The following is a 23,091-nucleotide window of genomic DNA, read 5'->3' on the forward strand; positions in this document are numbered from 1 at the left end:
GAAAAATATTTCGGAATACATGCAGGTTATGCTTTTTTTGCAGCCTATCATATCCCTTGTTCCCGAATACTGAAACCGCCAGTGCTGACTTTAAATTGATTTGTCCGTAATTTTTTATCAACAAATTACAAATCTCAGTCATCCCAAGGCGAGATGAAGAAAAGAAAATGCTAACGATTACTGTCTGTGTTGTTCTCATAAATATTCTTACATAACATATACCCTGATTCTACATTATGATGATTACCGTATATTATAACGTACGGTGTGGTTACTAAAGAAATGAGTGCTTTATCTAAAGATAATAGAGTGCTTTTAACAGTAGGATAGGAAAACAGTAATTGGGGAATTGGCGGTAGGGGGGATTGAGAATTCGGGGCCAACCCAATATGTCAGCAGCCAGGGCCAACTAGTAGCCAGTCCGGCCCTACAGGTACAGATATTGATCAAAGTACCTAGGGTACTTTTCTAGGTACTAGTTGCTACCCAAGAATTTTCATATAAAAATGAACAGTCGTCTGTCAAATGAAGTTATAATAATAATAACTTAATTAATAATAATAACTTATTCAATTATAATAATAGACCATGGGTGGGGGGGGGGTTATTGTACATTAGATAAGGACAGTTGAGTTTTGTAGATTATGAGTGCATATCCATTTTGTCGCTCAGTGAACATAGTTGTATTTTCTGGTTCATTTCTCAAACTCTTTCGATATATAAAATATTTTCTTTGGAAACTGTATGCTGAGGTTTGTAACAAACCTTATCCGAAGAGATGTATTGCAAATCAACCAGAAAAAAAAATTATGCTCACTAACCGAGCAAAATTTATCCATTTCATTTTGCTCCAGTTGTTTCTCGCATTTATATCTGAAATTTCCGGATTTTTCTTTGATTTTGTACTGCTAAATATTATTTTCACAACAACAATTATCAGTTAATACATGTAACTGAAATACTACCACTTAATGAATACAATTTTTGCAGAACACTTACTAACTAGTCCAGAAATGACGAAGAATCTCGAAAGAAAGTACACATGATCACAGACTACACAATTTTCTCGAAAGCTCAATGTATTTCCTTAACAGAAATTCTATTCCAGGATTTCCCGTGCGCAAGTATAACATTGACAGCGAACAGTAAACACAAATAATTTGTACTAGGTCGCTGTTTAAGAAGAGGTCTAGTTTACATTATTTGAAAATGACTACACGAAATTTATATTAATAAAAAGTGAGTAGTTTTTTTTTCCATGGTTCAAAAATACAAACACTTATTCCCCTTGTGCCCCACTGTAGCTTTTACTAATACACTGCGAGTCTAAATGAAGCAGTTCGAGTTTCACCAGTAGCAAACTTTCTGATTTTTCATTTCTTCTCCTTAGCGTAACTTAATTTTAAAAGTAGTAAAGTTTTAAACATATCGCCATTTAGACGGATTCTTCTCGCAGCCAAAATTTGTCCTCCGGTGCTAAAGAATCGTCCGACTAGGGCAGATGAGGGCAAAATTGTATTATATTTCAAATAGATCTGTTTCGCAATTGGGAACGAATGCAATACTGACAGATCTTTGCTTTTGTCATCCAAATAGGACAGTATTTGCATTTAGGCTGTATTACCTGCCGATGAAAGCGTGTCTTAGGAAGGCTTTTGATACAGTCATCCAAGATAGAGCTTACAAGAGGAGAATAGAATTCCAAATGTGTTAAGGAGTGAAGTTCCGATTTCACTTGATTCACTATAGTAAAACAAATTCCAAATAACAGTTGTCACCCTGCAGTTTGTCCAGCGCTGACGCCAAAAGATTCATAAGTGTGATATATTCACTCAAAAAATCAATGTCAGATGTTTTGAACCTGCCTATGTTCAATCGCTCGCATAGGTCTCCTAGATGACTTTTGATCGAAACAATCTTTGTGATCGAGTCAAATGGAGAATTCCATCTTGTTGGACATGGGACTGGAAGAAAAAAGCCGCATATATCCTCGAAAACATCCGCTGGTTTTGTAGATCTAAGATCTTGATTTTGTAATATATATACACCTAAGAAATGTACCTAAAAATAGGTACTAGGTACAGGTGCTAGGTATCAAATACTAAATGTACCTAGGTACTTCCCAACACTGAATAAAAGTATAATAAATTTTCTTGCTTTATGGTATCATTTTTAATATGATATATTATAGAGTTATACATTTTCATATAAATTGTTACTGTAGCTCTAATAAGATTACTCTAAAACAACTACAAAAATTATATATGTTCAAAAGTATCATATACGACCTTCTTAGGAAATGGGAATTGGCAATGTGGCCTTTCTTCTTTATTTGCTTATATTTATATGTAAATTTATATGTAAATTACAGGTTGAAAAAGGAGGTAGGATTTCCCTCGCAGAGACTAAAGAAAGCATGCGAGCTAGTGTACGAGAATCCAAGACACCAACTGCTACAAGTCAACCTAAAGGAAAGAGGTTCAGTGTTCTCATTTATTAGTATTTTAAGCTTAGTAAGAAACTAGAGCATATAAAAGATATTTATAAATATTAGATTAACAAAAATAGTTTCGTTCAGCCTTACGTAAACATAAAAGGTACAGTTTCCATTTTGTTCCAATACTTTCTGCCATCTTTCAGGCTACTTAATAATTTTATCCCAAACAAATATTACATGTGATGTTTGCAGTATTCCAGTAAATTAGCTTTTTCCCTTAGAAGAATGTTATAAAGATTAAAATGTTTGGTGAATAGTGTGAATGAATTCAGGTTTTTCCAGCTAATCTATAACAATTTTGCCAGATCATTAAAAAGCACTGCTTTGAGTTATCCTGACGAAAGATGGTATGTGCTTTCTCTTGACTAGTTCTGGACAAGTTTTCGTCGACTAGTGCTTTCAGTTACCCTAATTGGAAGTAATAATCGTTGGAGAGAGTCGTTTGGCTTTGAGAAAAGCTCATAATAGAGCACTCTTTCCAACTTAAACGTTAGTGAAGACTGCTCTTGGTATGGTTGTTACTGGTTCAACTTGCTTGCAACAAGATCTCTTACATTGCATATTTTTCCACACTGTTTACTGCTCACTGCGAGTCATAAGTATTTGAAAAACCTGAAGTTTTTATCGCTTTTAAATATAAAATCTCAGTGGAAATATAGTCAAGGAATTACTTTTTCCTCAAAATTGTTTTCTTAATAAGAACCAAAACATCAAAGCGATTAGCATTGCCATTCTGGTGTAAATGATATTCATCGTTAGATTTGGGTATTTCGATCATGCCGGCTATCTCCTGCCTGATGTAACATAGATTGTTCTGAATTAATATCTTCATTTTTATCACTATCAAATTAAATTGACCGTGGAATATTGTCCAGCGAGAAATCTTCAGCAGTAACTTCACGAACCATTTTTACATGTTCGATCAGTTACAGAAATTTTTTCATACACTGTAGAAACATTTTTCATATCTTAGTTACATTTTTACCCTTTTTAAAATAATATGCTGAAAATATTGCTTATTTTCTTCCATCTACAATAGTAAATTTCTACGCATAATTGCATCAATTGGACAAGTTTATGCCAACATGTATCCTGTGTGACAGTTTCACAAGCGTACTGGACACTGATATGACAACTAAGCATACTAGAGTCATCAGGAAAGCAGAACGAACTTTTGAATGAAACAAATATTATTATGTTGGGAAAGATAATAAAGATCTAATGTTAGAAGTATATGCTATTCATTCTATTCACTATCAGTGGCGTACGTAAAGGGTATTTCGCAGTTTTAACCCCCTTCGCAAGCAAGATATTATGGAAAAATAAACATTTACTATATTAATAGATATGTACAAATATGGCATGTGTCCTGAAAAGATGAGATTGAGTGCTTCAGCCCCTTCCCCCTTGATAAAATTCTCTGTACGCCACTGTTCACTAGAGGGATTAACTTTTATGGAAGAAGATTTCCAAAACTTCTTCATATTCCTATTACAGTTTATTTTCGTATAAAGTTGTAATTTTATCCTATATATATTTTTGTATGTTGATTTTTGGAAAAACTTATCGAGCTGATGTTGATTTCTCACACATCTTCGTTCTCGGTAAGATAGTAAGCATATAATTATCGCGTCTTGTAAATGTGAGTATACCAAATTCTATTCACTGTGAAAGAAAAATATGTAATGGATAAGGTTTCATTCATAGGTGCTACTGTAAATATTGCATCTCTAACTTAAATAGAATAATGTTTAAGGCGTGTCCACTAAAATTCTGCACTGTATTGGACGTAACGTAAATAGGCGAGGAACATAGTATATGAGCAAACCAAAGCCCGTCGGCAGATAGTTTATCCAGTCGTGTATTCGCAGTAGACGTGAAAGTGGTCGATTAGGGATACATTCGAGTCGAGTCGAGTCGAGATTTAAGCCTGTCTCGACTCGTCTCGAGAAAATGTTGTCTCGACTCGTGTCTCGACTCGAAAATATGTTTCTGTCTCGACTCGACAGTCTGTGTCTCGACTCGACTCGAATTCGAGTCGAGACGTCTCGGAATTCGAGTCGAGACAAAATGTACGAGTTAAAATATACGCACACATCAGCCAGACCATCATGACTACCTACCTAATTGTCAGTATGTCAACTTTTGGCATGGATAAAAACGGCGACACGTCTTGGCATACACGCAATGATCCTTGATAGGTCGCTGGAGAGAGCTGGCACCACATGTGCTCACTCAGGTCACCTAATTCCCGTAAATTCCGGGAAGGGGGCGATTTGTTCTGATGTCACGTTCAATCACATCCAACAAGGGACATCACTCAAATGTCCGGCTCCAATTTCAATGAAACTTTTTTTGCTGATAGAAGGCATGTATGCATCATTACTTGTGATGACAAATTTTTGTCATGGTGCATGTTTTCTATTTTTTTTTTAATAACTTTTAAGAGTTGTGATGTGGTTATTAGAGATTACTACAGAAGTCCCTTACTACCCTTTGTAAACGGAGCGTTAATGAAGAAAAGTGAAGAAAAACCATGTGGATACATATAAGTCCTGGGGGGGAAGTCGTATGGTAGATATGACCTTGATGGCAGCCATCTTGAAATCCGCCATTTTGAATTAAGGTCAAGTTTTCAAAATGGGAATAGGGTAATGTGATACATAATTTCGGGCTAGAATTTAATTAGAAAAATAATGGTGAGGTTAGTTTTAAGATACACCCATTTGGGGGAAAGTTACAGGCAATTAATTGTTTTTACTTACTGTGTGCGTAAGTCCCTTCTTACTTTCGTCTCAAGACCTGTAAATCGATCGCAACGGCAGAGCCCGGTTTCGCACTAGTGTTTAGAAATCTTTAAACTCACTTGAGGCAATATTTGTGGATTATTGTATTGTATTTTGCCTTTAATTAAATTTGAACCCACTTCATGATCTTGTGTAAAATATCACTAAAAGAGAATTTCTGTTTTTATGGAGAACGTAAGCATAGCAATTATAAAAGGTGAGTAAGGTGCGTATGTATTTATAAGAAAGTTTAATTTACGAGTCTTTTGTGGTTCCGCCAACCTATTCTTTAGTTGTTGTTTTTTTTTAAATACTCATATCTCATAAATAAAAGAGCTATTATAAAATCTCTTACCACTATTCTTTAATACTTATAAAATTTTATTTATTGTAAAAGCACTGGCGAGATATTTCTTATCGCCCACTAAAATTATGGTGGAGCTCCTTCGTGGCTAACGGTTAGCATACTTGCCTTTGGCGTTGGAAACCTGGGCTTGATTCCCGGTGGGAGTTCATGTGGTTCGGATTCCACGTTAATCAGTAGGTCCACGTCTCACATAGCCTCGCTGCTGAACGGGACGTTAAACTCAGAATCAATTCAACTCAAAATTATGGTTTTGACTTTATTATGATGTCATTAGTTTAAACGCCCAACTGCCCAGTAATTATAAACATTGACTACATTATAAAATTGTAATTTGTGACGACTAAAATATCAGAAATTAAAGATTATTCTTTGGGTTTTGGAACATTTTGAAAAACGTGAAAAACTGGTACTGCACCGATACAACACACCTTTTGGATTTGTCATTGTGTAAAGTGATACAAACTAAAGCAGAATTACAACTTTATGAAATTGTATTAGGACTTATTATTTAGAAATAAACACCAAATAAGTGTAATAGTTCATATCCGTATCAAATACCAAGTTTATGATGAATCAACTACACAAAGTAGGATACAAAAACGCTCATTGCAATTTGTTCCATCCTTCAGTCGAACCAGGAACTGAAACATAAAGAGTGACATTTTCTTTTTAAAGATACTTTGTCCAGCTAAGTATTGTGAAGGTTTATGTCAGTAGAAGGAATTGCATTCCATTATACAAGCGCAATTTCACAACTTTATGTACACATTACTAAATATCGAACACCCTTGTCCATATGATTAGCGTACGCGTCTTTGGTGCGGGAGACCTAGGTTCGATTTCCGATGGGAACTCCTGTGGTTCTGAACCCACGTTAATTTGTAAGTTCACGTCTCATATAGCCTTGATGCTGAAAGGGACACTAAACTCTAATCTAATACTAAATACAAATATTTAAAGAAAAATGATGACGCACCAAGATGACGTGAATTTGGCTATCAAATCCATTTTGTGTTTTCAGTTATTTTCTAGTAGTATTTTTTCTAGGCATCCTTTCAAAAGACAGTGATGCAAATTTCGTAACTGCGAATTCCTGTTAGAAGCCATGAAATTATCCGATTACATGCAAAATTTCCCGTCCACTAAAATAGATACCGTAAATTTACAATATCTAACAATAAATAATTTTCAAAAATATCGCTTTCGAGGGAAAAAATGAAGTGAAATCTTTGAGTTTTACGTCCCACGGTTATGCCGGTTAGGCTAAAGGAGAGGGGTGATGATGAGAAATTAGTGAAATCGTGGAATAAAGAAAGTGGGTGAACGGAAGAACCCCGAGGAAACCCATGCACACGGTGTTTGTCCACCACAAAGTTCACTTGGTGCGAGCTGGGATCGAACCAGGGTCCCCAAGCACCAGAGGTGAACGATCTACCACTGAGCCACCGCGGCCCCGCTTTAGAGGGGCCATGACGTATAGTTGAACTCATTCTCGTAGTATGAAAGGCATTATTTATAATTATGCATGATAGGATCACAAACAAAATTTAAAAATATTATGTGCACTTTCTTTTAACAAACATTATATTGTCTTTTATGGTGTGGAAGGGAATGTTATGTTCGAAAAAAAAAGTCCTTAACACGATTCTTGTTGCTACACACTGCATGTTCCTAGCCACAGAAAAGATGCAGCGATAGGTAGGCTATTTTTCAATTGCTTTACATTAGCTTGATGTTTCAAGTCTTTTGTGTGTTTCTGAAGTTCACTTTTACCACAAAAGAGCTCAATATTAACATGTCTTACATAGCTTTGGTTCGATTCTCAACACGGACTGCAACTACCCGTTAAATTGTGCATCCGAAAGGCACTCTTTGTTAAACCTCGCTTATCACCGCTCATCTTAATAATATATATAACTTCACCGCGAAGCAAATGTTGCATTTCTCTCTTTTATCCTAACACATAACAAAACTAACCACAGCTGTGACACGAAGGAGCTATTTCGAAAAGAAACAAGCTGTGCTTCATAGAGATGTGTACCAAATGATAGAAGTATAAAGTATTGTTTTCTTTCCTGTTTATTGATATCAGTTGGTGTTCTTAATGAGTTTACTCATTAGTTTAGAAAGAGTATACGAGGGCTATCCAGAAAGTAGATTACGTTTTGGAATAAAAAATCAACAAAGTATAGGAAACAAATTTTATTATATACAGATGAAAGCCACACACAAATACTACTTTTCGACATAGTCACCATTCAAATTAAGGCATTTATCGTAGCGATGTACGAGCTTGGAAATTCCTTCGTCGAAAAATTCGGCCGCCTGCGACTTCAACCACTTCGTTACCTCTTCTTGCAGCTGTTCGTCGTCATCAAAACGCTGCATAGCCAGCCACTTCTTCATTGCTGGGAATAGGTGGAAGTCGCTCGGTGCCAGGTCGGGACTGTACGGCGGATGAGGAAACAACTCCCACTGAAAAGATTCAAGAACTTCACGCGTGACATTTGCCGTGTGGGGCCGGGCGTTGTCGTGAATCAACAAGATCTTAGAGCTCAACATTCCTCTGCGCTTGTTTTGAATTGCTCTTCTGAGGTTTTGCAGAGTTTGGCAATACCTTTGAGCGTTTATTGTAGTGCCTCTTTCCAGGAAGTCCACCAAAATCACACCTTTTCTGTCCCAAAAAACAGTCGCCATCATCTTCCTTGCCGACATTGTTTGCATGCATTTCTTGGGTTTTTGGGGAGAACCTGTGTGCCCCCACTGCATTGATTGCAATTTCGTTTCACAGTTCACGTGTTTCACCCATGTTTCGTCACCAGTAACGATGCGATCGAGTAAAGAGTCACCATCCTTATTGTAGGCGTCCAAAAAGTGCAACGCTGCAGCCATTCGCTGATTTTTGTGGTCCTCTGTCAAGATTTTTGGAATCCATCTTGCACAAAACTTGTGGTAACCAAGCTTTTCGCTGATGATTTCGTGCAACAAACTTCGCGAAATTTGTGGAAAACTCAAAGAAAGTTCCGTTATTGTGAACTTTCGATTTTCACGGACTTTAACATCGACTTTTTCGACAAGTTCGGCAGTCACTTTGCTGGGTCTCCCACTTCGATCTTCGTCGTGAACATTGGTTCGGCCATTTTTAAATCTTATGACCCACTGTCGCACTCCACCTTCAGTGATAATGTTGTCCCCATACACTTCACACAGCTGCCGATAGATTTCTATCGGTTTACAGTTTTTTGCTGTCAGAAACCTTATTACTGCACGCACCTCGCAGCTCGCGGGATTTTCAATTAACGCAGACATTTCAAACCGTCACAGTATCTTAACGGAGCACAGCACGAACCTCTCACTAGCACGGCTAGATGCCGACTGAGCTGCGCAACGCTCTGACCCCAAGATGGCCGCGTTAGCCCCGCCCCTAGCGGACACAGACGAAAACGTAATCTACTTTCTGGATAGCCCTCGTATATGGAATTTGGACATATGTTGTACGTATTCTCCTGAGAAACTGATGAGACCAGAAAAATTATAAGGACAGATGGAATAGGTTTAAGCGCATCTACGTGACTTTATCAAATATTTATTCTCCATAATGGTACCACGCGGAAAACTTGGTATAGGCCTACTTTTATCTTTGCCTCCCTCTGTTAGCTGTTTTGTATCATATATATCGGATGGTTTTGATATTTCTTCTGATCATTAAAACAACAATGGTACCTGTGTGCGTGCAGAAATGCAAAAGCACAATAACTTCCTATTTGTTTTGGAAACAACAAACCCATTTCACGTGTGCGAGAGAAATTGAGCACAGCGAGATCGGGTGTTTACTCACGGTCAGTTCGCAGCAGGAGTCCATGGTAAAAGATTTGGCTATCTCGAAAACACTCGCAAAACCTTACAAATACAAATGACTGCGCTTCAAAGAAAGTTTAGACACAGATGTTTCAATTTTCTTTTAGCATATTTCTTCAGCAAAAGAGTCGGTTCATTGTATTCGAATAAGGGAAGGGAGAAAGGGTGAATTTATATTTTATGTGGGGGTAACGTTGTAAGTAGTACTTTAGTTTCAGTTCACAATACTAAAACCAGTGAGCAAGTAAACAGTCTTTTGTAGGATCGTGTTTTACTTCTTGAATTTATTTTTGAACATTTCTGTGAATTCAACAACAGAACGCAGTAGAAATACGGACTAGTTTTTACTCCAACCATTACTTTCGCTCCAACCCAGGGATGCCACATTTATGATTTCGTACTAGATTTAGTGATTTTACTATTGAACTAGTGATCTAGTACGTACTTTGGGTAAATAGGCACATTCTAGTGATTTTTTTTTTGCATTTTTTTTCTGATGCAGACAAATGAGAAGGAAATGGTTCTTAAAATAAAAGAAAGAAGTATATTGCAGTTCAAAACAAATGTAGAAATCTTTAATTATTTTTTCTTTTCCCTCTGACTGAATGAAACCCCTGCTGTGTAACGACCTTAGGTAAACAACGGCTATCTTTGGTCCGCTACCTCCTTTTGTTAGCCGACATGAGATGGATTACTTTTTTTCTGGAAGAAAGTGAAGAAATAATTATCCAGTACATTTACGTTTTGTCAGGCACACAGGCGCAGTCTGTACTTGTTTCCTAACGAATTTTAGCAACATAACATAAATGAAACATGTGTACCAGAAAATAGAGGCAGTGCAAACGGACATTTTCATTTGTGACACATTTGATAAGAAATATAGTTAGATGTCACGTGCAAGCACTCTAAACATGTCCTATCCTTTAATTCTATTCGTATGTTTATGTAGGTGAGACTGAGAAATCAAGAAACAATAATAACTGGTTTTCTTCCAGGGCAAAAATCTAAATGTGAAAGGGTGTTACACTGGGACTTTAATTGCGTCCTTTGTACAAGATTAACAAGTAATCGCAACTTTACAAGATTAACAAGTAATCACATTTTTTTAAATTTATCTTAGTTCTTGGGGAGAGGAAGATGGAAGCAAACCCTCGTAAGGACCTCTGCAAGAAATCATGAATATTACCCGCCACTGTTTGTTACATTACACAAAATAGTTATATATATAATATTGAGTTTTAGTCAGTGTTTTCATTCTGCAGGAGAGGGGGCGATAGTAATACCTGACGAACATTTTCTATTCTCAGAGTGTTGCAATGATAGCATTTCCTCCATTATAACTTGGCCAAGCTAGTTGCATTATATGTAAGGATTAAGTTAGCCTAAAAAGCTTAAATTTCTATGGCTGTTTTACTCTGTACCCATGTTTCTCATTTTCGGTCTACGGGACTCTGTGTCCGGAAATTTTCGATGGCTTCCAAGTCGGAAAATAAGTCTATCAAAGGCATATATATTATACCTATGGTTATATGAGGCATGGATCTACAGTTTAAAGTGGGATACCGGTAAGAACTTTATGAGCTTCCACCGTAAATCGAACCAGAGTCTCCCGCGATCAAGGCGTATGTGTTAACCATACAGCCACGAGGAAATTCACATAAGCACACACATATATATATTGTTGAGTTGATTTTGACTTTACCGTCTCTTTCAGCAGCGAGGATATATGAAATGTAGTCCTACTGATTAACGTGGAATCCGAACCACATGAGCTCGCGCCGAGAATTGAACCCGAGTCTTCCACGGAAAAGACGCATACACTAGCCGCGGAGTTCACACACACACACAGAATCAAAGTCCTCACACACCAAGGGTGAGAGCTGTGCCACTGAGTCAGCGGCCACGGGGCTAGGTCGAGTCCACTTTACATTCATAGTTTCTTAGTACATAAATGTTACGATTATGAAATAGATTTTCCTTAATGAGCTGCATAAAAACAAAAGCTTTCGAAATGCATTAAACAATTAGCTCGATTTGAGTGTGAACTTAAAGTTATATCAGAGTGTAAATACGGATACGCACCAAAGCTCGAAAACTTAATACACTATTTCTCCTATATAGTCAGCATGTATCAAGCAATCGTTCAGCTTTCATTTGAGAGGATGGAAATCGAAGGCCCCTGAACAACTATGTTACTAATGTGCGGAATGTATTTATCTTACAGTGAACTGCTTTGATGCCAAGTGGCTTAACTCCAAAATTGAAATTTTCCAGGAGTGAAAGTTGAAGTTCAATATCTCATGAACAATCCATATTTCTTTTATGTTGGGAACCAAAACCATAGCTACTGTATGTAGTTCATTGTTTTATAACTTAGTGTTTACAAAAATCCTTTTAAAAAATACCTATTCATAGAAGTGAATGGTACTTATCTGTACTAGTTCTTGGCATCCAAGCAGTCCATTTATTGTAATACTAGCTTAATATACCCATTCTTCACATGGGGGCTGTATTTGGAAGTCAACACTTGTGAAAGTATCACCATTCATTTCAGTGACCGCGAAAACTATGGATTTGACACTAGTATCAATCAATATGGACTATTTATACATGTCTCGGTATTCCTCACCCGCTGACACCCGGCCCGCATACAGTAGTAGCTGAATTTGCAAGTCATCGCTGATGGAAGTGTCACCATTAATCTAAGCGACCGTGAAAATTATGGATTTGACACTAATGTCGATCAATTTGGATTACTTTTACTACATGTCTCGCTAAACGCCCCCCTGAGACCCCCTGGTTCCAATTTTGACAAAAACGCTTCGCCTTAGACTGGGACCTGGACCAAGGTATCCGTGACCAAAATTTGGTAACTCTCGGTCAACTTGTCTGGTCCCCAGGTCGGTCCCAGTAAACGTCCCCCCGAGACCCCCCTGGTTCGAAATTTAAAAAAAACGCTTCGTCTTGATCTGGGGCCTGGACTAAGGTACCCGTGACCAAATTTTGGGAACTCTCGGTCCACTCGTCTGGTCCCCAGGTCGCACAGACAGACAGACAAACACACAAACAAACTCTTTATTTTATTTATATTAGATAAGATATACTATGTAAAATAGTCTCGTATCATAATATGTGATGTACAACAAATGTTACATTATATATTATCCGTAGCTCGTGATATGCTGCAACATATTAAAGCCTCAGAATAGTTGGGCAAGCGAATAATCCAGAACTTACGTAACCCTATTGCGTTTATGGGAACGAAAACACAATAATTATAACTATGCTAAATTACTATAGACTACCAACTGCTCATTCAGAGAATTTATGAAGTTCACTTTATCACAATAGTTTTATACAAACTAGATTTAGACTACGGATAATAGTTTTATACAAACTAGATAATCAATTATTATTATTATTATCATTATACTTGCAGTACAACCAAATACAACGACATTAACTATTAGTTCTAATTAACTGAATTGAGCTGAAAATTAAATCTTGATCTTTAAAGATTAACTATTAATTTTATGCGTTCTGTACCTTTCTGAAGGAATAAAAGCTGGAATTGGTTTCAAGGCTGTTTCTGAGTGAATACTTTCTTCAAAATAATATTAAAGATTATAGAAAGATTTTCGAGACATTCGAGTCGAGTCGAGATTTTTAAGAGCCGTCTCGACTCGACTCGTGTCTCGACTCGAAAATTCGAGTCGAGAAATACGTTTGTCTCGACTCGTCTCGAATTTTATAAAGTGTGTCTCGACTCGAATCTCGACTCGAATTCGAGTCGAGTCGAGTCGAGATTCGAGACATGTCTCGACTCGAGCGCATCCCTATGGTCGATGAAGTCAGAAGGAGTCTAAATAACTTCTAGTATAGTTTAGAAATATGATGAAGAGAACATCAACTCTGATAAATTATTTACCAGTACTGTGCGAAATTTTATGGGCGCAAAAGTACTTAAAGGATTGACTACAAAGTTTTGAGGATAATGTATTAGAAAGAAGAGTGAGTTAAAGAAGAAAAGCGGTCAAATTAAACCAGAGACTTTTCAGTGCATTAAAAGTCCAATTTGAGAACAGTGCTTCAATTTCCATACCTTTGGTGGACAAGAAATTTGGTGTATCCGAAATCTGTATACACAAGATGATTTATAAGAAGACAAACATCAAATTTTGGATAAAATAAAACAATTTCAAAAGTACAGAACACCAGATTGGTATGCATGTGGTACGGTACTCAAGCAAAGCGTAGTATCGTAACAATACATTACTTCATATGTTTATAATAATCGTTTATAATAAGTTTATAATAAGTTTCAAATAATTGTCAAAATTTTTCAGATTTGAAGGCAGCCGTACTACAGCAGCGAGTTTCTGGATAATGCCTAACGCCGGCGAAGTATTACCGGATGATAAGTTTAAAGTTACAGTTGAATGCACAGCTGAAGCCAGTGGACCATATGAAGAAGTAAGTGGTATTTATCAAGACATTATAAATCAGAATTCTTTTCTCTTAACTTCATAACCTTGAGATGACTTTAACTTACTAAGGTGTATGGGTTGAGAAGCTGGAAAATTCATTGACTCAAAAGCAATCTTCCCTTGAATCAGTGACATAATTTCAATTATAGCTCTCTTTTAATGATTCTTCAAGCACACCACGGGGAATTTCTCATTCCTCTCACCTCCTCCTCTTTCTTTGCATTTTCCTGAGTTCTCTATCCCAAACGATTCTCCTTTCAATATTTTATTTAATAACAGAAACTCTCAAGCTTAACAATAGGAACCAAATACAAATGAATAATAATATGTATCTATAACACCTACATCATAGATTATATTTCACTTGCTTAGAAGACTAGTTATAATGAAGTTATGAAATGACAAATAGACAATATTTATTATTTATCACTATATTGCGAGCGTTGATAATAATTAGAAATGTGGCTTGTTTCTTGCGGTGACTATTAGCCTTTTACTTACACTATTTCTAATTATTTATTATTTTCAATGCCTTTTTTTGTAAGTCTTTTATTTGAATTTGAACTGCATTTTTTAGACAACTTATTTTGGATATTTAATGTACAAGATGTCAACCTTATCTTGACGGGGACAAATAGCCTCACTTCTGATGGCGACTTAAACCGTTATCATTCATTCATTCATTTTTTATTTATTAAGTACATTTTTTAATGTTACGTCATTTGAAAAGTACTGTTATGAATCATTAATGGAAACTTTCAGTTAATCTTCCCTCTTAGGCGTACTCAGGCACGGAAGTTCCAATTGGTTGCAAAGGCAGTACGCTACAATACGTATTTTACTATTACACTTATCTTTGTTTTCAAAGAACTTTTTAATCTCTATTACATTTATGCACTGTTTTTACTCTTAGAAAACAATAGTGACTTCTTTTTTATGAATTACCTTGGCTTTAGGACTCACTTCTGCATATTAATAACAATACAGTAATAATAATGGAATTTGGTATACGATTTATCACAATTTTTATAAAAAGAAAACAGAATTTTGAAATTAAAATTTGAAAACCTGGTAAGATATTCCCGCTTCTGCAAAAGAAAGGAAGAATACTCTAAAATTAAATAAGAGTGTGATATCAACTTAATTTTTTAAAAAACGGAATAAAACTACAGAACGAAATACTTCAAGAAATGGATAAAATATATTTGGAGTTCCTTTTTTTTTTACCACAAACATCTTAAATGTTAATCTTAAGTGGATACATACGTAGCATTTGATTCTGTAGAAATAGTTATTTCAACAGATATATATCGTAGATACAGAAATACACTAACCGTTGAATGTAAGGTTTGGACTCATCCACATTCTAAATCAATTCTATGTTCTGTCCTTAGTAAAATTTGCCAGGATTTATTTGATTAATAATTCACTAATTAACGCAACATATCATGCATTGTTGACATTTGAAATTTTTATTAAAAAATCTTAATTCGGTACTATTTAAAAGATCAATACAACAAGAGGAGAGACTCTTAAATCCAGGGACGACAAAGGGATGAATTTGTCGTGGTTTGCCTTCTATATAAAATAGTGGAACCAATATTCAGCGGGAACCAGTATATCATACCACTTTTATGCACTTGAGAACTTTTACGTAGTACTAACGTAATGTGTATTAAGCAGCAACATGTATAGAGCACAGTAACATGCAATTTCCTTAATGCGGTGAGACTATATTACATTTTCTTCAAAGAAAACATTAATAATTTCCACATTTTAAATCTTTGTATAGAGTTTCTTCCTGTCTTTCTATTAAATGGCAAAATACAAAGGTCCTCGAATTTTTTATTGATTCTCTTCGTCATTAGTACAGGCAATTAGAAATCTTGAAATTATAACATGTAAGGTATATTTTGAATTATTTAGCGACTTGTAGTTATACATTAGATTCCAGAATTGAATTTCAAATTGAAACAAAGCAGAAATGAAAGAGAACATCTTTTACTGTACAGTATTATACAAAGTATCTACAATAATACAAGATCATCTATGAGTTCCAATCATATATAAGTTAATCAAACACTTTGTACTTTGGTAAATCACAGCCATAATAAGAGATCTTTAAAGTCCGTCTGTAATGGATTTGCCTTGTCTGTAGTTGTTTGATTTGGGTATGGACCTCTTCCATTACTTTTCTCAAATCATAAACTTTCAGTGTTTAACAAACAAAAGTTATTTCTTATATTGCTAATTTGTTTCTGCAAAGAAAACTCAGTTTTCTTGCTTCTACTTCGCTCAAAACGTTTCCTTCTATTATCTCTGTGCACTTGTCTATTGAAAGAAAATTTGAAATGGAAGAAATCTTATAATTTCTGTTACAAACTTTTTAAAAAGTTCTAGAAGTTATTCACGGAATGAGAAAATATTTATAAAATACTTTTCACCTGCTGTAATCAAATACTAATAAGAGTTTCATTTAATTACTTTCCCTCTTTCAAACTTTAATTCAAACTGAGATCAAGTACAAGGTGCTTTCTTTTAAAAGTCATCAATTTTTACAAGGTATCTTTTATATGCATACGCTTAGAATTTTGATGTATGTATTAAAATACGTTTAGGAACACAAATATTCAATGTGCCCTCCACCAAAGTCACGGGATACAATCTAGACAATAGGTAAACGCGTCCCCTACTTGTGCGAGCATGTGTGATGTTACTGCAATCACATTATTTCTATGCGGTGTCACAGGTTTTTTTCCCTTTTTTTCGTTTCAGCCTCCTTTAAAACGCCTTCTTCCAAGGTTCGGCAATTGAGTAATAAATTCCCTGTAAAAGTAATAAGTTTAAATGTTGAGAACATGAATTTATACCAATTTAGTTATTTCTTGGGGACACTGAGATTAATTTTGTTATAATGTTTATGATGTTTTCTGAGTTTTTGTTATCAAGACTGAAATTCCAAAATTAATTTTGATATTAATAGTGATATTAATGGTTTCACAGTCACCCCTTTTTATATGTTTTAAGGTAGTGTAATACATGGACATTAATTGATGCTTATCGCTCACAGCTATTGAAGGAATAGACACATAGACGGAGACTTTCACAAACACTCACAAAGAAAATCACATAATGGGCGAACTAGCTAAACTCCTACTGCACCAGAGAGACTCCTACCGGTAGCCACGTGAACTGACAACTTGTAATTGGCGCCAAGAGAAACTTAATTTTTGACGTGTCTTTTAAATTTTATTCCAAGGTTTTTAATGCACATGATCCATGCATCTAAAAAAATATAGTCTTTTTAAACCGAAAATTCTTTTTGAAATATCATGTACTTCTGACAATTAAATTATATGTCAATGTAACAGTGCAAACTTTATATTACAATTTAACTTCAATTATATACAAGATATACTATCGTAATAATATACTATAATGACTGGCAATTCATTTTTTGAGTGTTTTACAGCAAATACTACTACTACTACTACTACTACTACTACTACTACTACTACTAATAATAATAATAATAATAATAATAATAATAATAATAATAATAATAATAATAATAATACCAGTGTTAGAAGAAGATAAGGAATAATGCACATTATTATGCCCATGGGTCTATTTAAAGTACACTACACAGAAATGAATACGTGAAGAAATATAATTTAATTAAATTTGAATTTAATTACAACAGAAGTATTCCTCAAGAAAAGTTACAATATTTATGTCTTTCAAGTATTTTAATTAACATAGTTAGCGTATTCAATAGTAAAGTGCAAAACCCTGTAATTTTGATTGCTCTGAAAGTAGTAGTAAGGAAGCGAACATTTTTATGTACGTTTCAAATGTTCATAACTTCTAGTTTCGCAAAGTGGTATATCTGGCTGACCAATATTCCTAGCATTCTAATAACGAAAAATGAATAGGGAGATGAATCTTTGTTTCTACTGAAAAAAACTAAAAATGGTTTCTAGTTATAGATCTGTTGTAGTGATATCTGATATAGAATTTTAAACTTCTTTACCTTGACATTTCTCTTTCAAAGGAGTTCGTTGTTAGTGTGTCCGAGAAACCTAATGAGATGCAAGATCCAATAATAAAATGCATGGTGATAGTATGTTTACCGTATATTAACTTTTCTGATATCAACAGAATATTTCAAGAGCATTTTATTCGAGAAAATTTGGCAGCCTGTGATTTTGCTCATAAGGTAAGTATGTAATTTTTCGTGTATATGTTACAGTTATGACTATAGGTTGCGTTACAGAGTTAAGTAAGTATTTTAGATAAGCTTTATAGAAAATGAAATTAGAACAAAACAAGTTAGTTTGTACCATATTGAAATTCCGTACTATCCAAATATAGGCAGGGGAACATATTTGGATGATTACTCACCGCCACTGACTACAAAATTAACAGTCTTACCAACCCAACATAAAGTTGTGTTTTTTTTTTTTTTTCAAATAGCATTACGTCAAGTTATTACATGTTTCAATTCTACGTATTAAATGAAAACATACAATACCACACTTATTATGCAATATTGCAACGTAGAGATGCTACAGTATCACAAACATCGAAAACAACCAACTTTTGGAGAGTTCTACAATAGTAATAACGCAAGTGAGACGGTCAGGATAATTCATATCCAAACCCCCTTAATGTCGAATACTACGGTCATCGTATGACATATTTCGAACAAATACAAACAATGTTACAAGGAATTAAAAATTTGAATTTTTCAAAGGACTTTATTTCGAGGAAGTGTTTACTTAAGTTTTACATCGAATTACGTGCATGATTTTTGAAAAGACATAAAGTTCATAATGCCACTTACAGCAATTCGATATCTCAAACTATTTGGGAGATACGAAAAATGGTAAAATTTGATATACTGCTTAAAATGGCGTATTTGTGCGAACTCTTTAAAACAATCTTTGATTCTATGATATTATAACAATATTATTTTGTAGATGTAATTACAGTAAGTTCACGGAATTACATAATTTTAAGCAGTGTTGCAAACTTTAACAGTTTTACTGTATCTCCAGAACAGTTTGATATATCAAATTGCTGTAAACGCCATTGTGATCGTCATATTTGTTGAATATTATCTATGTAATTGGACGAGGTACTTACCTAAGCAGTTTTTCTAAATAAAAGTTTTTTTAAAAAAGTCAAATTTTCAATCCTTTGTTAACTTTGTTCGTACCCATTCAAAATCCGTCATGTTGCTCGCATATTTAAGCATTAGCATTAAACAAATTTAATCTTGATTGTGAGAGCTATTACTTTATACTACTCTGTTTTAACTCTATGTTTTATACTTGATTTACAATGATATTCAACACTAAATTTTATACTTCATACGATGTTAGATAAAAATATATTTATTTACATTATATATCTAATTACCATCGTATAGTGCTATATTTGGCTAACGCTGTACTTAGCACTACAAATATGTAATTAAATTAAATTATTATTAATATTTCCTTTCTGATCAAGGACTGACTAAAAGCCAATTTTTAATTTGTGCTATTATTGCGGAATACTAAATTCAAGTCTAATCAAGAAAGTCTATATTGCATAATATCTATAATAGAAATTGAATTTTATTAACAAAACATTGCCATAATTAAACTTATCCGCGATGGCTCAGTGGTAAAGTGCTCGCCTCTGGCGCGTGGAGTCTCTGGTTTGATCCTAGCTCAAATCAAACGAGCTTTGTGGTGAGCAAGCATCATGTGCGTGATTTTATTCCGAGTTCTCCCGTTTCCTCCAAACTTCTTTATTGCACCATTGTCATTCTTAGCCTTGGTGCATATTCGCGGGATTTAATTTTTTTTAAAAAAAATTAAACTTTCGGCATAAACATTTCACATAATTTGGAAACATTTCTTTTCATCTAATTTAAATCCACAATGTATGGAGCAAAACTATTAGGTTATTTGTATTCACTTGTAAGGTTCATGCTGTGGATCCTGTCAACAGCAGGGGCAACGACGATGCTTTGTCCAAGATCACTTGTGGAACTGGGTCCACATTGGAGATGGGTGGTTCTATGGCGTTAAACCTCGTTCGAAACTAGCGATAGTTCTTCTTCAGCCTGGAAACAAACTCTTGTCTCCAAAAGATGTAGCGAAGAGTTACGCATCTCTTATTCATTCACTGATGTCGGCGTTCGTTTACCTTCAGAGGTCTGTGTCCGGGGAGAATTGACATGCACTTCAAAATGAATGCATTTGCGATAGTAAAAAGACTCAGTCTGTGGTTTTATTTCCTGTAATGCTACAACCTGATGAAATTAATGAGTGAATTCACAAATGCTTCGGCTGACTGAGTACAATAGGGGTAAAAAGTTTCAGAAACTGAAGTAATTATCTTGAATGAATTAAATGAATGTTTCCAAATTTCTTTTAAACTAAAATAATCAAATAAAGCAGATTGTGGAGGCAATCGGGTGCCTTTACAGTGGGTAGCTCTGGTTTTATTTACCTTCTAGAACGAAAAATTACTTCCACAAAGTAAAATATGCCTTCACATAATATTCCCAAGCAAGCATTACGCAAACATTGTCTACCGTATTGAAGAAGAAAAGTTGCACTCACGAAAGTGTCGATATTAAGTTTCTATATGTTTCGATGCTATATTACAGTGAATTCTGTTGTATATCTGGATAATATATTTTTTGTAACTTTTTTACAGGGAAGTCATTATTGTGTTTATCTCAAGGAGGAAGCCAAATTCATGTTTTGTAATGTGTGCGTTGGCAAGACAGTTTCAGCACGTCTTCATTTCGAAAATGACGAAATGATCACCACAGATATTAGTGCTGCTTTACCTGCTCCTCCAACGTCAAAATCTTCGAGAGCTGCAATCGTCGAGCCGTTTTTTACTGTATCTCCAGGGAAAGCCTCCATTCCTAGTCATGCCGTACAATATATTACATTGACTTTTACTCCAGCAGCTATTCAGGTAATTTTAATAAATAATAATTTCCATGTTTATACTGAAATTACTTCAGTAATTCTAATGTTAATTTAATATATTTGTTAAAGTGTATGAGCTTGAACAATCAAACATTGAGCATATTTTGACTTAAATATATATTTAATAGTAATGGTATTTGTATATACAATATAAAAATGTCCAGTATAGATCCTAGAGAACGTTTAGGAATACTTAAAAATCTTTGGGAAATGATGTTTTCTGCAATGACTGTATTCTCACTTTTATTCGTGATTGGAAGAGTCAGCGTGCTATATAGTTTAGTGTGTTATGTTGTGATTTGCCCTGTTGTGATTTGTTACTATTATTATTGTTGTTATTTTGATTTATTTCCTTGTTATATACTCTATGTTGTATTTATTTGTTTAGTCTTTCCCTGGCTAATGTTATCTTTAAATATCTTATTTTGTAGAACTTTTGTTTGAAGTATTTTTTAGAAGCTTTACTTTGAATATTTAATATAGAACACGTGTCAGACATTGCCCTTATCGTGACGAGAACAAATAGCCTCATTGCTGACGTTCCCATCAACTCATAATCATTTATTCATTCATACCTCACAATATGCAGCTTGTTTTAAGTGCAAACTTGCATACGAAACAAATGACAGAAAAAGCACAATTTATGCCGTAATGTTGATCATTTTTTAAAACATAATTTAAAATCACTGAAGCAGTATGTTAAAAAAAATTCCACTCCAAATAATGATTTCTTAATACTGAATAAATATTAAATACAATTTTTGCCTTGCTTATTGATTTACCTACATAAGAGAAAAATATTAAAGGGATATTATTAAATATTCGTTTATCTCCTTATTAGCTTTGATCTTTCAGCTTCGTACTGTATATGTGTGAAATGTTTTCTTATATCCAATCTAGTTAAGTCTATGTCTGTTTTTAAGATTCTTATTGTGGAATTAAAAATAAAGTTAAGTATTATATTTTTGTTCTGTTAGGGTGTTCTGTTATACTGACGATTTTTTAAAATTTTATTTATTTATTTATTTATTTTACAGACTTACAATACTGTGCTGGAGGTAACGGTAGAATCTAGTTTACAAAACAAAGCTCCTCAGAAGTTTGCCCTTGATGTTATGGGTGAAGGTTGTTTGCCCCAAGTTACTGTCTTATCTCCTACACTAAAGAGTAAAAGTGGGCTCCCACTTCTTTCTTTCCGCCCATTAGTTATCGGCCAAACTCTGACAAAACAAATATCATTTAAAAACACAGGCACTTTGAGGTGTAAGGTGAGATTTATTCAACATTTTTTATAATATTGGCTAAATACGTTAGCTTTGAATATCAGTTGAAATTTAATAATACATTGAAAATGTCAAAATAAAGCGAAAATGCTACATAATGTTGACCCTCCGGAGCCTCCTTCAGCTGCTATGGGTAATAAGAAAAACACTATGTGGCAAAGTTGTACATTAACTTGGAACCATTAGCATTGTTCTACGAATCTACGAAGCAGTTACATCGATTCTTACCCTAATAAGTGGTGTTAATCTCAACAATCTATCGACTTTAACTATCATCTGAAATGGATGGATGTAACTATTTGATGATTTCGTAGATCTAATCTATAATTCTTTATCTGCGTCGTTGCCACATAGTGCAATTTGTGTCTCCAGACGAAGACCCGAAAAGTATACAATGATATATACACTATGTGATGAAAAGTAGCCGGACACCCCCAAAACATAAGTTTTTCATATTAGGTGCATTGTGCTGTCACCTACTGCCAGGTACCTCAGTAGTCATAAGACATCGTGAGAAAGCAGAATGGGGCCCTCCGCGGAACTCACGGACTTCGAACGTGGTCAAGTGATTGGGTGTCACTTGTGTCAGAAGTCTGTACGCGAGATTCCCACACTCCTAAACATCCCTAGGTCCACTGTGTCTGATGTGATAGTGAAGTGGAAACGTGAAGGGCACGTGCAGCACAAAAGCGTACAGGCCGACCTCGTCTGTTGACTGACAGAGACTGCCGACAGTTGAAGAGGGTCGTAAAGTATAATAGGCAGACATCTATCCAGAACATCACACAGGAATTCCAAACTCCAGTCCAAGT

At 34.9% G+C, this 23,091-nt stretch overlaps 1 protein-coding gene across 1 annotated transcript in view; it reads left to right on the top strand.

The window, feature by feature from the left end:
* The window catches only part of LOC145685811 (hydrocephalus-inducing protein-like), a 461,224-nt gene that overhangs the window by 319,027 nt on the left and 119,106 nt on the right, over nucleotides 1-23,091 (top strand). Inside the window, exons 30-34 of the mRNA XM_081758381.1 lie at nucleotides 2,372-2,478; nucleotides 13,855-13,981; nucleotides 18,050-18,214; nucleotides 20,713-20,982; nucleotides 22,034-22,264. Coding sequence (XP_081614507.1) covers nucleotides 2,372-2,478; nucleotides 13,855-13,981; nucleotides 18,050-18,214; nucleotides 20,713-20,982; nucleotides 22,034-22,264 — 900 coding nt within the window. The remainder of the gene's footprint in view (nucleotides 1-2,371; nucleotides 2,479-13,854; nucleotides 13,982-18,049; nucleotides 18,215-20,712; nucleotides 20,983-22,033; nucleotides 22,265-23,091) is intronic.

This window comes from Thermobia domestica, chromosome 1 (genome assembly GCF_964235325.1).
Source record: "Thermobia domestica chromosome 1, izTheDome1.hap1.1, whole genome shotgun sequence".
In the NCBI taxonomy this organism is placed as follows: Eukaryota; Metazoa; Arthropoda; class Insecta; order Zygentoma; family Lepismatidae; genus Thermobia; species Thermobia domestica.